Raw genomic sequence first — 17,572 nt, forward strand, 5'->3', positions numbered from 1 at the left:
TCATCTCTGCTGCTCTCTTATCTCCTAGCCATTGAATGGGGGATGTATGTTGAAATACATCTGACAACTTCCACCAGCACTTTTTGATGAAGAATTTGAATCTCTCTCTGTTCATATATCTGAGAGCTCAGCAGATACATATCTGAGCTTGCAACATAGTTAACTCAAGACCTATTATGGTTTCTGGGTGGCCATGCCATCTGTATCCTGTAATAGCAGCATTCCAAGTTAATGAAATACAAGACACTAAAATTATACTTACCTAGAGTTATCCCTATTAGATAGACTAATAAGCATGTCAGACTAATATTTACTGTAACAATTTTGTAGTAAATTTCTTAGATGTTAGATATAAATATCTAAGTATATGTAATTTTAATGTACTAGTCATAATGAATGTAAAATATATTAGAAATGTCTGTAATCATAATTCAGTTAAAACACTTATTTCAGAAGTATGAATATTAAAATGTCTATTAAAAAGATTCATGGAAAGTAAATTTTGCTGCCTTATATTCATACTATTGTAGAAAATACTTTTTAAATTATATAAATGCAGGTTGTCTATAAACATTACACATAACTATGCTAACTGTTCTGAAGTAATAAACAGAAACCAAAGTACAACTGCAGATTTCACTGTTCAGTTTATACAGTGAACTGCTTTCTTTTGCAGTGTAAGTACTTTAATCTGCAAATATTAGATAATTACCTTGAATAATCAGTTTTCTGTCAAAAAAAAACTACTCAGTATCTTTATTATTCTGTATTGCTAAATTTAATCCCATTTTTGTACTCCAATTTGTGTGTTTTTAAAATGAGCTTTAATCTAAACAAATCTGTGTTGACTTTAAAAGACTAAAAATGTATATTCAATGCTATCTCCATCAAGCTACCATTGTCCTTCTTCACAGAACTGGAAAAAACACTTTAAATTTCATATGAAACCAAAAGAGAGCCCACATAGCCAAGACAATCCTAAGCAAAAAGAACAAACCTGAAGGCATCACACTACCTGACTTCAAACTACATTACAAGGCTACAGTAATCAAAACAGCATGGTACTGGTACCAAAACAGAGATATAGATCAATGGAACAGAACAGAGGCCTCAGAAGCAACGCCACACATCTACAACCATCTGATCTTCCACAAACATGACAAAAAGAAGCAATGGAAAAAGGATTCCCTGTTTAATAAATGGTGTTGAGGCCGGGTGCAGTGGTTCATGCCTGTAATCCCAGCACTTTGGGAGGCCGAGACGGGTGGATCACGAGGTCAAGAGATCGAGACCATCCTGGTCAACATGGTGAAACCCCGTCTCTACTAAAAATACAAAAATTAGCAGGGCATGGTGGCGCACGCCTGTAGTCCCAGCTACTCGGGAGGCTGAGGCAGGAGAATTGCGTGAACCCAGGAGACGGAGGGTGCGGTGAGCCAAGATCACGCCATTGCACTCCAGCCTGGGTAACAAGAGCGAAACTCCGTCTCAAAAAATAATAATAATAAAATAATTTTTAAAAATGGTGTTGAGAAAACTGGCTAGCCATCTGCAGAAAGCTGAAACTGGACCCATTCCTTACACCTTACACTAAAAATTAACTCCAGATGGATTAAAGACTTAAACATAAGGCCAGAGGCCGGGTGTGGTGGCTCACGCCTGTAATCCCAGCACTTTGGGAGGCCGAGGCGGATGGATCACAAGGTCAAGAGATCGAGACCATCCTGGTCAACACGGTGAAACCCCGTCTCTACTAAAAATACAAAAAGTTAGCTGGGTATGGTGGTGCGTGCCTGTAATCCCAGCTACTCAGGAGGCTGAGGCAGGAGAATTGCCTGAACCCAGGAGGCGGAGGTTGCGGTGAGCCGAGATCGCGCCACTGCACTCCAGCCTGGGTAACAAGAGCAAAACTCCGTCTCAAAAAAAAAAAGAAAAAAAAAAACCTAAAAAATTAAAATAACAGGATATAGAACAGAGATATTCACTATCACAAATTTTCCCTGCAAGAAAATAAACTGATGCTTTTATGAATCCATGTAACTCACCAATTATCTACCATATCTTCTTGTGGAAATGTATTCATTTTCTACAGCCAAAATAGATTTTTTTTTTTCTATTCTTTTCCTTGGTAGCATTCTAAAAGCTAAGTCTTAGAATTCCATTTGAAACCACCCAGCCATTAAAAAACACACTTGAGGGCCGGGCACGGTGACTCACGCCTGCAATCCCAGCACTTTGGGAAGCTGAGGCAGGTAGATCACGAGGTCAAGAAATCGAGACCATCCTGGTCAACATGGTGAAACCCCGTCTCCACTAAAAATACAAAAAATTAGGCCGGGCACGGTGGCTCACGCCTGTAATCCCAGCACTTTGGGAGGCCGAGGCGGGTGGATCACAAGGTCAAGAGATCAAGACCATCCTGATCAACATGGTGAAACCCCGTCTCTACTAAAAATACAAAAATTAGCTGGGCGTGGTGGCGCATGCCTGTAATCCCAGCTACTCAGGAGGCTGAGGCAGGAGAATTACCTGAACCCAGGAGGCAGAGGTTGCGGTGAGTCCAGATTGAGACATTGCACTCCAGCCTGGGTAACAAAAGCAAAACTCCGTCTCAAAAAAAAAAAAAAAAAAATTAGCTGGGCATGGTGGTGCATGCCTGTAATCCCAGCTACTCAGGAAGCTGAGGCAGGAGAATTGCCTGAACCCAGGAGGCGGAGGTTGCGGTGAGTCCAGATTAAACCATTGCACTCCAACCTGGGTAACAAAAGCAAAACTCCGTCTCAAAAAAAAAAAAAAAAAAAAAAACACTTGAAAAAATTATTAAATTCCCTCTGGAAAACAAATAAGTAAATGAGGGCTAGGTGTGGTAGCTCATGCCTGTAATCCCAGAACTTTGAGAGGCTGAGGAGGGAGGATTACTTGAAGTCAGAAGTTCCATACCAGCCTTGACAACAAGGTGAAAACCCATCTTGACTAAAAATACAAAAATTAGCCAGCATGGTGGCAGGCTTTCACAGAGTTTCACCATGTTGTCCAGGTTGGTCTCAAACTCCTGAGTTCAGGTGATCCACCCTCCTTAGCCTCCCAAAGTGCTGAGATTACAGGTATGAGACAGCTCTCCCAGGCCCATTTGTAAATATTTTCTTACCTTTAAAGCCCTACTAGTAAAATGCAACTTATAGTTAAAAAACTGACTTTAGGATAAGTGAAAACAATTCTTTTTAAGGTGACAAACCCAGGAAGTACCAATGCTGATTGAAAAACAGATGTGTCTGAATCATGTGTCAAGTAAGGCCATCCAATCACTTGAGAGAGTTTCGACCTCATCCTGCTCTATAAGTGCTCAATAATCACCCTCTCAGGAGACACTGCACTATGCCCCACTGAGTGGCCGAGGATCACTTTACTTTTTAAGTTCTTGTACCATTTTTCTTTGTCTTTTAAATTTTTGTCTTTTGAAATACTACTTATTGGCTGGGCCCGGTGGCTCATCTCTGCAATCTCAGCACTTTGGGATCACTGGAGGTCAAGTGTTTGAGACCAGCCTGGCCAACATGGTGAAATCCTACCTCTACTAAAAATACAAAAATTAGCCAAGCGTGGTGGCGGGTGCCTGTAGTCCCAGCAACTTTGGTGGCTGAGGCAGGAGAATCCTTGAACCCAGGAGGCGGAGGTTCCAGTGAGCTGATACCGTGCCACCCCCTCCAGTCTAGGCAACAGAGTGAGACTGTCTCAAAAAAAGAGAAATACTATTTTTTCTTTCACAAATTTTTCACTATTTTTATTTCATTATTTATCTGGCCACTTAGGGAATGTAGGGAGCAGAAATTATTTCTGTGTTTTCTACCAGCATCTCTTTGGTTTAACAGAAATATGTGTCTAAGAAATGGAAGCTGGAGGCCGGGCGCGGTGGCTCAAGCCTGTAATCCCAGCACTTTGGGAGGCCGAGGCGGGTGGATCACGAGGTCAAGAGATCGAGACCATCCTGGTCAACATGGTGAAACCCCGTCTCTACTAATACAAAAAATTAGCTGGGCATGGTGGCACGTGCCTGTAATCCCAGCTACTCAGGAGGCTGAGGCAGGAGAATTGCCTGAACCCAGGAGGCGGAGGTTGCGGTGAGCCGAGATCGCGCCATTGCACTCCAGCCTGGGTAACAAGAGCGAAACTCCGTCTCAAAAAAAAAAAAAAAAAAAGAAATGGAAGCTGGGTTGGGTGAAGACAATCTTAACGTCCTCGAAAAAGAAGGACAAGGCCGGGCGCGGTGGCTCACGCCTGTAATCCCAGCACTTTGGGAGGCTGAGGTAGGTGGATCACGAGGTCAAGAGATCGAGACCATCCTGGTCAACATGGTGAAACCCCATCTCTACTAAAAAAAAAAAAAAAATTAGCTGGGCATGGTGGCGCGTGCCTGTAGTCCCAGCTACTCAGGAGGCTGAGGCAGGAGAATTGCCTAAACCCAGGAGGCGGAGGTTGTGGTGAGCCAAGATTGCGCCATTGCACTCCAGCCTGAGTAACAAGAGCGAAATGCCGTCTCAAAAAAAAAGGAAAAAGAAGGACAACAGCAGACTACTCTCAGTCCTGAGGCGGCCACCTTTTTTCTCAAGAGGCTACACTCCTTAAGTCAGGTTGTGCTATTTTAAAAATATAAAGACCCAGAAGCTGATATCCAGTAGACACTCTAGCAGATAGAGCCATGGTGGGTATCCTAGTTTTTCCAAGAGAGGACTGAAGTCCAGGACCAAGAATAAAACTAAAGGCGGTTGAATACATCACACCTCATAATTTTCAAAGGGAAACTTTGACCCAAAAACATTCTGTTAAGATCTCTGTGCCTATAGAAGATAAAATCAGAAGAGAAACAAAAATTGTTTTACACTACAGTGTCAGGGAATTATACTTTGCTTTCTTCTTATGGAAGTATTTACAAACAGAAAACAAATCTTTTTAAAGTGCCATCCAATGCTTTGTCAAAAAAATGATTAAAATATGGTATAAAAAATGCAGACTAAAGGATGAATAGTTGATAATGTGAATTAGAGAGGGAAAATTGGCATTTGGGAATGTCAGAAGAAACTGAAAATTTAATATTTTATTATTTACTATTTTTGCAAGCCAGAGTTAGGCTGAAGAAATGATGGGTAGGGGGTATACTTGATACTCTGCTAAGCACACACGTAAAAAAATTTAGTGGAAAAGGCTGGGCGCGTGGCTCTCGCCTGTAATGCCAGCACTTTCGGAGGCCGAGGCAGGAGGATCACCTGAGGTTAGGAGTTCGAGACCAGCCTGGTCAACGTGAAACCTTGTATCTACTAAAAATACAATCAGCTGTAATCCCAGCTACTCAGGAGACTGAGGGAGGAGAATCGCTTGAACCCAGGAGGCAGAGGTTGCAGTGAGCTGAAATCACGCCCCTGCACTCCAGCCTGGGCGACAGAGTGATTTCTCAAAAAAGAAGAAAGAAAAAAGGAAGGAAAGAAAAAAGAAAAGAAAAGAAAGAAAGAAAACAGCAGCAGAAAATTAGTCTCCTAGGGAGTGTGAGAATAATTAAGTGCCAAACAACTAGACTGAGGTGACTCTAGTCCCTGGATTTCTACTTTAAATAAATCCAACTCAAATGCATGTTTTTATAAATTACTAAATTGGGGGAAACAAAATCTCCCCCAACTATAAACTTAGCCAACTATAAACTGCCAATTAACCTCTGCATACATAACCAGAAAATGTCCATCTTGATCGTACAAATCAAGAAACTGTAACTGTACCTAAGCAATTACTAAATTTGTTTTTTGCTTTTGAGACGGAGTCTCCCTCTGTTGCCCAGGCTGGAGTGCAGTGGCACGATCTCGGCTCACTGCAACCTCCGCCTCCCGAGTTCAAGCGATTCTTCTGGCCCAGTCTCCCGAGTAGCGGAGATTACAGGTGCGTGCCACCATGCCCAGCTAATTTTTTTGTATTTTTAGTAGAAATGGGGTTTCACCATGTTGGTCAGGCTGGTCTCGAATCCCTGATCTCATGATCTGTCAGCCTCAGCCTCTCAAAGTGCTGGGATTAGTAATCCCAGCCACTGCGCCCGTCCTGAACGTGGTGTTCTTTACTGCATCTTATAAATGTCTTTTTTTCAAGCCCTTCCTATGGACGACAAACTACAAACACAGCTGGGTACTCTACAATTTTTGAATCACTCTTTAATTAAATTCTTTATATTTTTGCAGTGACTTCTGTACATTTTTAACAGGAGAAAAGAGGGACTCAGAACCCGACAGACCAAAGCTCTTCCCATTCATGAACCCACACCCTGAGTCAGGATTTTGCCCTGACGACCCTCTCGTGGTCCCTGCACAATCTGGGAGATGGGGCGCAGCGGGTGCAGAGCGGTTCAAAGAGGGCTCCAGGCCAGGGAACAGTCACTGCGCAAGGAAGTAACAGGACGCCCGGGCCGGCTGGCTGTCAGCGCAGCCGCCATCTTATGGCTGAAGGGGAGTGCGGCCGAGCTGGGCAAGGAGAAGTCTGGGCGCAGATTGTGGATCTGACTGCAGGGAAGCCTGAGTCCCGCCACAGCCGCTTCCTACTAGTTCCAACCCGCCCCTCCCCCTCTCTCGGTAGTCGGACCCGGCATTCTCACCATTTCTAGGCTTCCAGGGGGTTCTGGCGTCTTCGCTGTGGATTTCTCAATACCTACAGGTCACAGGGCCACAAAGGCTGGGCTTCTAGGAGAGGAGGACACACAGCAGGGAAGACGAGATCCAGAGCTCCGGCGGCAGCAAGAGACAAAGGCCCCGCAAACCCCGGAAGCCGCCCTGTTTGTTCCGGCTGCGTGTTTGATTGGATGGTTTCTAGCTCAGCGTCTCTGATTGGATAACACCTAAGGCCCCGCTCCTTCAGGTTCTGAGTGACAGGAGATGTGATCAGATGCTGGACTGAATGAAGAAAGAGTGACAGCCTAGACTGCCGGCTTTTTAGACAGGGTTTCTTCCATGAAACGAACCAGTCCCACCCCAGAGGTATTTGCATTTAACCTTGTGTGTAAGGTCATACGCGTTTATACATAATACATTATATGGCCGGGGGTGGTAGCTGACACCTGTAGTCCCAGCTACTTGGGAAGCTGAGGCAGGAGAATCGCTTGAACCTGGGAGGCGGAGTTGCAGTGAGCCGAGATCGCGCCACTGCACTTCAGCCTGGGCGACAGAGTGAGTAAAGAAAAACAAATACATTATATGGTTATTTCCAAACAAAAATAATATAATAACAATTATTTTCAAACTTCAGCATTCAAGACTTTCCTGGCTTCTGTTTTTTTGATCAGGCAGCCTAAGATTTTAAGAAGGAGGCAATTATGGCCTGACACAATGGCTCACTCCTGTAATCCCAGCACTTTGGGCAGGCTGAGGCGGGCAGATCACCTGAGGTCAGGAGTTCGAGACTAGCCTTATCAATATGATGAAACCCCGTCTCTACTAAAAATACAAAAATTAGCTGGGTGTGGTGGCAGGCACCTGTAATCCCAGCTACCCAAAAGGCTGAGACAGAATAATCACTTGAACCCAGGAGGTGGAGGTTGCAGTGAACTGAGGTCTCACTACTGCATTCCAGCCTGGGCAACAATCGAATATGAGCCAAATGTGAATTTTAAATTTTCTAGTAGCCAAACTTTAAAAAAAAAAAAAAAAGGTCAAATTGATTTCAACAATTTAAGTAACCCAATATATTCAAAATATTATTATATGAGCAAGATGTGATTATTAATGTAGCATGTACATATTTAGAACTATATCTTTGGAACTAAGTCTGTATTTTGCCTTTCTAGCACATATCACAATGTAGACCCAGCCACATTCCAGGCACTCAGGAGCCACACATGACCAGTAGCTGCCACACTGAAATGCAGCTCTGACATTAGGTGGTGAAGGGCCTGAAGAAATTTATTCTGCCAGTGTGAAGGAAGGGCTTCTTCCTAACAACATCTCCCTTCAGTTTCGAGGATGGAAAAGATAGTGGCCATAGAAAGAGCAGAGGGCAACTGGAATAAAATAACCACACGTCGACAACTCCTCTCCACCTGTGGCCTACCTTCTTTCAAGAGATCAGACTGTGAACAAAGGATGATGGGGCCAGAGGAGAAGAAAACCCCATGTTTTCATCTGTACACATTCTTGACCTGCAATGTTTAAATATGGAGGAAATAGGCTAAATGCAAACATATTTTGCTATTTGCCCTTGAACCTAATTGTCAGACCTCCTGGATTCAAACGAGCAAACACTATTTTGTCATTTGGCCTTAAACCTAATCATCAGGTCTCCTGGATTCAAGTGATTCTCATGCTTCATCCTCTGGAGTAGCTGAGATTACAGGTATGTACTACCACACTCAGCTATTTTTTTTTGTATTTTTAGTAGAGATGGGGTTTTGCCATGTATGCCATGCTGCTCTTAAACTCCTGGCCTCAAGTGATACACCTGCCTCAACCTCCCAAAGTGCTGGAATTACAGACATAAATGTCTGTGGCTGGCTATGATACATTTTTACATTTATGGTTTAGGTGATGTGTCCTTTTCTGCCAGGCCTCATGTGGGATGATGACATCTCCCTGGACCTAGCACCTAGGTAATGTGACTATTTTGCATAGGCCCCACATATTTTTAGTACTGTGACATATCACTAGACCAAACACCTAGAAGATTGGAGGTACCTGTCTGTGCCCTGTAAACAGCGTTAGCCTACCATTCTCATGGAGCCTCATGATATCTCTCTGCATTCATCACCTAGGAGATGTGACTCTTTTCTGCTGCCTGCATCCGGCCCACAGGAAAGATTATGACATAACATTTGGCTCAGCAACAGGGTGATGTGTTTTTTTTCACCTTGAGTCTTGCTCACAGGAGTCATTGTGACATATCACTGGGCACAGCACCCACATGCTGTGACTCTGCTGCCTGTGCCCTACTTTCAGAACAGGAATGTAACATAATCCCTGGCCAACCACCCAGGTGACATGACTCTTCTTCCTGATTTCTGCCATGAATAAAGATTGTGACGTTATCTCTGGCCTAGTACTAAAATGATGAGACTCTCTATGTACAGGTGGGATTGTAAAGTATATTATTGTTCAGCTCATAAGTGAGATGATAACTCTCATACCTCAAATCAACAAATTGAGGGGATACTGTCTTTCAAAGTTAGGCTTAGGGAATTATATAAGATTCTGGGTCTCCTCTTCGCAGGAAGGTTATAGTAGATTACCACTCTCTTGTATATTATATAAACCCTTCAGGTGGTACTGAGAGTGTCATCACAGGGCCTAGCACAAAGATGACATTGCATTTCTTGTATGCACACCCCATCATCCATTAGGATTGTCACCTCAGATATGGACAGAGCCTACTAGTAAAATCTTGAATCTCACACGTGGATGCAGTCTACAGTTGAAATTGTGATTTTCATAGGTGAATATTCAACTGCACTTGAGATGGTGACTTCTTTCTAACCTAGCTCCTCAGTAGATAAGAACTCTTTTATCTGGAACCAGCCAATTATAGAGATGTTGACTCTCATACCTGGGCTTAGGGCCACAGGTAAAATCATGGGTCCATACCATTATGAAGATCATAGAACAGCTTGCAACTCTCATTAACACTGTAGAAAGCTGTTGCGTAGTATTGAGAGAGCTGTAGCAGAGCCCAGCACAAAGGCAAGATTGTGAAGCTCACGTGCACACCCAGCCAACAGCAAAAATTGTCATCTTTCCACATGAACACAGCCCACTGTTGAGGTCCCAAGTTTCCCTAGTGAAAACAGTCAAAAGTTGGAAAACTGACTCATACGTAGATTTGATTTAAAGGTGAGTTGGTGATGCTCAGACCTATCTTCAGCACACCTTTGAGTCTGTGACTCCAGTAAGCGTTCACAATCTGCAGAAGAAATTGAGGCTCTCATAAACAAATCAACTGCACCATTGAGATTGTGACTGTTGTACTTAGACCCAACTACAGGAGGTGCTGACTCTCAAATTTAGAACTAGGACATGTGTGAAATTGTTTTTTTTTTTTTTTTTTTTTTTTTTTGAGACGGAGTTTCGCTCTTGTTACCCAGGCTGGAGTGCAATGGCGCGATCTCGGCTCACCGCAACCTCCGCCTCCTGGGTTTAGGCAATTCTCCTGCCTCAGCCTCCTGAGTAGCTGGGATTACAGGCACGCACCACCATGCCCAACTAATTTTTTGTATTTTTAGTAGAGACGGGGTTTCACCATGTTGACCAGGATGGTCTCGATCTCTTGACCTCGTGATCCACCCACCTCGGCCTCCCAAAGTGCTGGGATTACAGGCATGAGCCACCACACCCGGCCCGAAATTGTTAATCTAATTTCTAAATCATCCTGCAGGTGTGATTGTGACATATGCCCCTGCTCAGTACTTGAGTAATTTGACTCCTCTGCCTAGGCCCGATCCGTAGTTGCAAATGTGACATATTGCTGAACCTAGCACATAGGTGATGTGACTCCATACTCCTGCCTTGGTGCTGGCCACAGGGGGCATTGTTTCATATAACTGGGCCTTGCTTCCAAGTGCTGTAAGTCTCTCCTTTTCTAGCACTACCCACAGGGGATGCCATGACATATTCCTGGGCCCCAAACTCAGCTTATGTCATTCTCCTATTTGTTCTCTGCCCTCATGGACCACTGTCATACTGCTGAGTTTAACATCCATGAACTCTTCAGACTCAGCCCTGCCTACATGGGACATTGTGATGTATCTCTGAACCCATCGCCCAGGTGATGTGACTCATTTTTTTTTTTTTTTTTTGAGACGGGGTTTCACTCTTGTTACCCAGGCTGGAGTGCAATGGCACAATCTCAGCTCACTGCAACCTCCGCCTCCTGGGTTCAGGCAATTCTCCTGCCTCAGCCTCCTGAGTAGCTGGGATTACAGGCACGCGCCACTATGCCCAGCTAATTTTTTTTTGTATTTTTAGTAGAGACAGGGTTTCACCATGTTGACCAGGATGGTCTCGATCTCTCAACCTTGTGATCTACCTGCCTCGGCCTCCCAAAGTGCTGGGATTACAGGCTTGAGCCACCGTGCCCGGCCCCCGACTCTTTTTTCCTGTGTGATCTCTGCTCAAAGGGGAAGATTGTTACCTATTGCTGGGTCCAGTACCTGTCTGATGTGACTCTTCTCATCTTTCTAAGTTCTGCCTGCAGAGGAGATGTTGTCATTTACCAAGATGACACTAATCTGTTGGCTTTGTCCTACTTTCAGAAGACATTGTGACATATTGCTGGGCCCAGCACCAAGGTGATATGAGTTTTCTGCCCGGACTCTGCTCTCAGAGGGCATTGTTACGTATTTCTGACTTCATGAACTATTTGATGTGACTCTCCTTTTTTACCTGGGCTTTGACCATAGAAAATATTGTGACATATCTCTGAGACCAAAACCTAGGTGATGTACCTGTCTTATGATATGATCATGCCCATGGAACAAAGATGTGACACTTTCCTTCCCTCTTAACTCTACCCACAGAGGACATTGTGACATTTCTTCACCTAGGTAATGTTATGTTTTTGCCTGGGCCATGCTCTTGTGACATATTGCTGGACCTGTAAACTAGGGGATGTGACTCTCCTTCACTGCTTAGGTTCTGCCCAAGGAGAAATTTGTGGTGAATTGCTGGGCCAACACCTAGGTAATGTAGTATTTTTGTTTTACCTGGGCCCTACATATTTTGAATATTGTGAGATATTGCTGGGCTTAACAGCTAAGGAACAGGAGAATACTGCCTGGGCCCTGCTTACATGAGTCCTTGTGAAATATCTTCATCCATCACCTAGACAATGTGGCTCCCCTGCCTGCTCCCATCCCACAGAGGAGATTGTGACATGTCACTGGACCCAGCAAGTAAATGATGTGTCTCTCCTGCCTGGGCTCAACCCACATAATGCATTGTGATATGTTCCTGGGTCCAGAACCCAGATGACACAACCCTCCTCCCTGGTCTCTGGCCTTGGGGAAGATTGTGACATATCGCTGGCCCAAGAAAACAGGTGATGTGACTCTACTGATTAGTCTCTCTCCATCGGTGGTATTGTCACATTTACCTTGGGTTAGCTCACAGATGCAATAGAGATGCTCGTACATTTAAGCAGCCAATAGCAGAGATTGTATCTCTTTGCAAGGCTTTGGCAAACAGATGAGTTTCTGAGTCTTCTCTTTATAAAAACCATACAGAATTGGCATTAACTTGCACATTGTATAAAGCTCTTGGATGGTACAGAAAGTGTCATCACAGAGCCTAGCACACAGGTGAGGTTGTGTTTCTCACGTGCACAATACAGCAACCCTTAGGATTGGAACCTTCCCACACAGACAGTGCTCACTGCTGAGGTTCTTAATATCATAAGTGGATACAGTCCACAGTTGAAATTGTGACTGTAATTTGTGAATATTCAACCAGAGTTTAAATGGTGAAATATTTCTAAACCCAGCTCACAGGTGGGTAAGAAATCTCTTATCTAGACTCAGCCAACTGGAGACATGTTGAACTCTCGTTACCTGAGCTTAGGGCCACAGGTACGATCATGGGTCCATATCAGCATAAAGGTCTCAGACAAGATTGAAACTGTTATCCATACAGTATAAAGCCATCAAGTAGGACAGAGAATGTCCTAACAGATCTTAGCACACAGGTGAGATTGTGACACTCAAATGTGGACCCAGCTGACAGTAATGATTTTCATCCTTCCACATGAACACAGCCCGCTGTTGAGATTCTGAATCTCACAATCGATAAAATTTCATAAGTTGAAAAATTGACTTTCATCCTTTAATCTAGTCTATAGATGAGCTGGTGACTCTCAGACCAAGATTCAGCACACCTGAGACTTGAGAGACTGTGAGTCCACTTAGGAGACACAGTCTAGAGGATGGGTTGAAGGTCTCATGCACAGATCAAGTCCATGGTTGAGACTGTGACTCCTAAACATAGACCCAACGTAAAGGAGGTGTTAATTCTCATACCTGGAACCTCAACATGTGCAGGATGGTTAATCTCATTTATAGACCTTCCTATAGCTGTGATTGTGACATACGCCTCTGTCTGGCACCTGAGTTTTTTGACACTCCTGCTTGTGACACATCACTGAACCCAGGATCTAGGTGATGTAAATTTATTCCTTCCTTGGCACTCCTCACAGGGCACACTGTGACATATTACTGCACCTAACATAGGGGATCCATAACCAGGTTATGTGACTCTCCTGCCTGTGCCTTGCCCACATGGACCATTGTAACATATTGTTGGTTCTAACGCCCAGGTCATGTAACTATCTTGTCTAGGTCCTGCTTATAGAAAGCATTGTGACATATCTCTGTGTCCATCACACAGGTGATGTGATTCTTTTTCTGCCTGTTTTCTGCTTACAGGGGGGTATTGAAAGAGACTGCTAGCCCCAGCACCTAGCTGATGTGACTCTTCTCTTATTTCTAGGTTTTGCCCATGGGGAACATTGTGACATATCGCTGGGCCCAACACCAAGGTGATGTTCCTCTTTTGCCTTGGCCCTGCACTCAAAAAGCATTGAGACATATTGCTGGTCCCAACAGCAGGTTGATGTGAGTCTTCTGACTGGACCCCGTTCACAAGGGCATTGTGATATACCTCTGGGCCCATCAACTATTTGATGTGACTCTTCTTTCTTGCCTAGGCTTTCTCCATAGGAGATATTGTGACATAACTCTGGGCCAGGTCTTTGCCAACAAGAATCATTTTGACGTATTTTTGAGTTCATCACCTAGTTGATATGACTCTTCTTATTTTCAGATTTGTTCACAGTGGAGATTGCTACATATTGCTTGGCCCAGTTCCTATGTGATGTGACTCTCCTCTCCAGCCTGGGTGCTCCCCACTGGAGTGATTGTGACATCTAGCTTGGCTTTGGCCCTAGTTTATGTCCCCACATTCAGGGAAGGTTGTGATATATCCCTGACCTAGCACCCAGGTGATGTCACAGTACTGTCTGGGCTCTCCCATCAGGGAGTATTGTGACACATTCCTAAGCCCAGCACATAGGTGATGTGACTCTCCTCCACTGCTTAGTCTCTGTTCAAGGGGAGATTGTGATGTATCACTAGTCCCAGCACATGGACTCTCCTCTTATGCATGGGCCAAGCCTGCATGTATTGTGACATATGTCTGGGTCCATCACCTAGTTGATATAACTCTTCTGTATGAGCTCTGTCTACAGGGGTACTATAAAATATTTTTTCACTTATCCCCTACGTCATGTGCCTCTTCCCTTCTGCCTGGACTCTGCCAGCAAAAGGGAATTGTAACAATTCACCAGACCCAGAACCTAGGTGAGATGACACTCCTATTTTGCTTGGGCCCTGCATATTTGGATATTGTATCTTATCGCTGGGTTTAACACATAGGGGATGGGAGGCACATGCATGATTCCTCCTCACAGGCCTTGTGACATATCTCTGCATCCATTATCTGAGAGACGTGACTGTCCTCTTCCACCTGTCCCCTGCTTATAGAGAAGATTGTAGCATATTTCTGGGCCTATCAACCAGAAGATGCGTTTCTTTTGTCTAAACCTTGCCTACAAGAGAGCATTGTGACATGTCACTGGGCTCAGCACCCAGATGATGTTACTCTCCTGCCTGGTCCTTTCCATCAGGGAATATTGTACAAATCTCTGGCCAGGCACTCAGGTGATGTGACTCTCCTGCTTACTACCTACTCACAGGTTACTTGTCCCATCTCACAGGTGAGATGATGACTCTCATATCTTGAACCAGGCAAAAGTTGATATACTGTCTCTCATAGCTAGGCTTAGGAAAATGAATAAGATTCTGGGTCTCCTATTTTTATGAAGGTCGGAGAGGATGACCACACTCTCATATATGGTATAAAACCTTTGGATTGTACACAGTATGTCATCACAGAGCCCAGCACATTGACTTGCATGTATGCAAAACCTAGCACCTTTTAAAATTGTGACCCTCACAGATGGACAGACCCCAATTGTGAATCTCACACATGGATGCAGTCCACAGTTGGAATTGTGACTGTCATATGTAACCATTCAGCCAGATTTGGGATAGCAAAACATTTTTAAATGCAGCTCATAGGAAGGTGAGGGCTCTCCTATCTGAACCCAGGAAATTGGAGAGATGTTGACTCATAGCTGGGTTTAGGGACATAGACACAATCATAGGTTTATACCAGCATAAAAATCTCAGGCTGGATTGTGGTTCTCATGCAAACCATATAAAGCCCTAGGTAGTACAGAGAGTGTCCTAACAGGTCCAAGCACACAGGTGAGATTACAGCACACCTGTGCACACCCTGCAGACAGTAAAGATTGTCATTTTCCCACATGAACCCAGCCAACTTTTGAGGTTCTGAACCTCACACCCAAGTCTGCCAAAAGTTGAAAAATTGAATCACACACATAGATCTGATTGATTCACAGGTGGATTGGTGACTCTCAGACCAAGATTCAGCAAACCTGTGAGCCTCTGACTCTGCTAAGGGAACACAGTTTATTGGAGGAATTGAAGTTTTTATATAGCGATCTAGTTTACCTTTGAGATGGTGACTCATGTAATTAGACCCAACATACAGTAGGTAGTGGATCTCATACCTTGAACCAGGACATGTGTGGAATTGTTAATCTCATTCTTAGACTTTCTTGCATGTGTGATTGCATCACATTGCTCGCTCCAGCACCTGAGTGATTTGACCCTTCTGCCTATAGGTCATACAGGTGAAATTGTGGCATATCACTGAACCCAGCATCTAGGTGATGTGAGCCTATACTTTTGCCTTGGCACTTTTCACAGAGGACATTGTGGCATATCACTTGCCCTGGCACCCAGGGGAAGTGACTTCCCTCTACTTCTTGGTCTCTGCTCAAGACCAGATTGTGATAAGTCACTGGGCCTAACACCTAGGTGTTATGACTTTTCTCTCCTTCCTGGATCAAACACTTTTTTGATGCAAATCTGATTGAGCTCTGCCTACAGTGATATTATAACGTATCTGTTCATTCATCACCTAGGTGATGTGGCTCTCTTCTGCTTGGGCCCTGACAAAATGGGAGATTTTGACACATTACTAAACCCAGCACCTAGATTATGCTACTTTTCTGTATTCCCTGGGCAGAATTTCGGGTATTGTTACACATAGCCAGGCATCATTCCTTTAGAATGGGAGGTTTCTGCCTTGGCCCTGCCATGAAGGGTCTTGCAAAATATCTCTGCATCCATTACCTAAGTGATGTGACTCTCTTCTTTTGCCTGTATCCTGCCCACAGAAAATGTTATAATATATTGCTAGACCCAGACAGCAGATGATGTGTCTCTTCTGCCGAGGCTGTGCCCATAGAGAGCATTTTGACATATCACTGGGCTTAGCACCCAGGTGAAATGACTCTGCTGCCTGTACTCTGTTTTAAGAGGGAATTGTAATATATCTATGGCTGAGCACCTAGTTGATATGACTTCTGCCTGGTTTCTGACCTCAGGAAAGATTGTGACATATTTTTGCCAAAAACCTATGTGATGTGAATCTGCTGTTCACTTCCTACCCACAGGTAGAATTGTGACATATATTTTGGCCAGCTCACAGGTGCGTTAATTGCTCTTATACCTCAAACCAGCAATGGAAGAGATATTGTCTCCCACAGCTAGACTTAGGAAAATGAGAGAGATTATGCATCCTCTCTATGTAATAAGGTCCTAAAAGATTACTATTCTTTCACATATTATATAAAGCCCTTGAGTGGTACACAAAAGTGTCATTACAGGGCACACTAAACAGGTGAGACTGTGTTTCTTATAGGCACATACCACCAACTGTTAAGACTGTCACCCTTACAGATGGACAGAGTCCATTGGAGAGTTCCCAAATTCCACACATTGACACAGCCCACGGTTTGGATTGTGACTGTTACATGTGAACATCCAGCTACAGTTGGGATAGGAACTCATTTCTTTTATATATATATATATATAAATATATGTAATCAGTGTCAATCTTTTTTTAATTGTACTTTAAATTCTGAGATACAAGTATAGATCTTGCAGGACTGTTGCATAGGTACACACATGCCATGGTGGTTTGCTCTCTCCATCTCCCTGTCACCTACATCAGGCATTTCTTTCAATGTGATTTCTCTCCAACCTCCCCAGCCCCTGCTATCCCTCCCCTAACCCCCCATCCCCAACAGACCCCAGTGTGTGATGCTCCCCTCCCTGTGCCCATGTGTTCTCATTGTTCAACACACTCCTATGAGTGAGAACATGCAGTGTTTGGTTTTCTGTTCTTGTGTCAGTTTGCTGAGAATGATGGTTTCTGGATTCATTCATGTCCCTACAAAGAGCATGCAGCCATATAAAAGGATGAAATTATGACATCCTTTTTTATAGCTGCATAGTATTCCACGGTGTATATGTGCCACATTTTCTTTGTCCATTCTATCATTGATGGGCATTTGGGTTGGTTCCAGGTCTTTGCTATCATAAACAGTGCCACAATGAACATATGTGTGCATGTGTCTTTAT

General features: G+C 43.9%; 1 protein-coding gene across 2 annotated transcripts in view; it reads right to left on the reverse strand.

Annotated features, from left to right (window-relative positions):
• LOC105726274 (zinc finger protein 257-like) overlaps nucleotides 1-6,786 on the reverse strand; it is a 33,154-nt gene extending 26,368 nt beyond the window's left edge. For both annotated transcript variants that reach the window (XM_064381552.1, XM_021676499.2), the window contains exon 1: nucleotides 6,626-6,786. In XM_064381552.1, the coding sequence (XP_064237622.1) occupies nucleotides 6,626-6,628 (3 nt within the window). In that variant the 5' untranslated portion in view covers nucleotides 6,629-6,786. The remainder of the gene's footprint in view (nucleotides 1-6,625) is intronic.
• Nucleotides 6,787-17,572: the final 10,786 nt, after the last annotated feature.

Source organism: Aotus nancymaae, unplaced genomic scaffold (assembly GCF_030222135.1).
Source record: "Aotus nancymaae isolate 86718 unplaced genomic scaffold, 86718_ANA_hifiasm-v0.15.2.pri h1tg000028l, whole genome shotgun sequence".
Classification (NCBI taxonomy): domain Eukaryota; kingdom Metazoa; phylum Chordata; class Mammalia; order Primates; family Aotidae; genus Aotus; species Aotus nancymaae.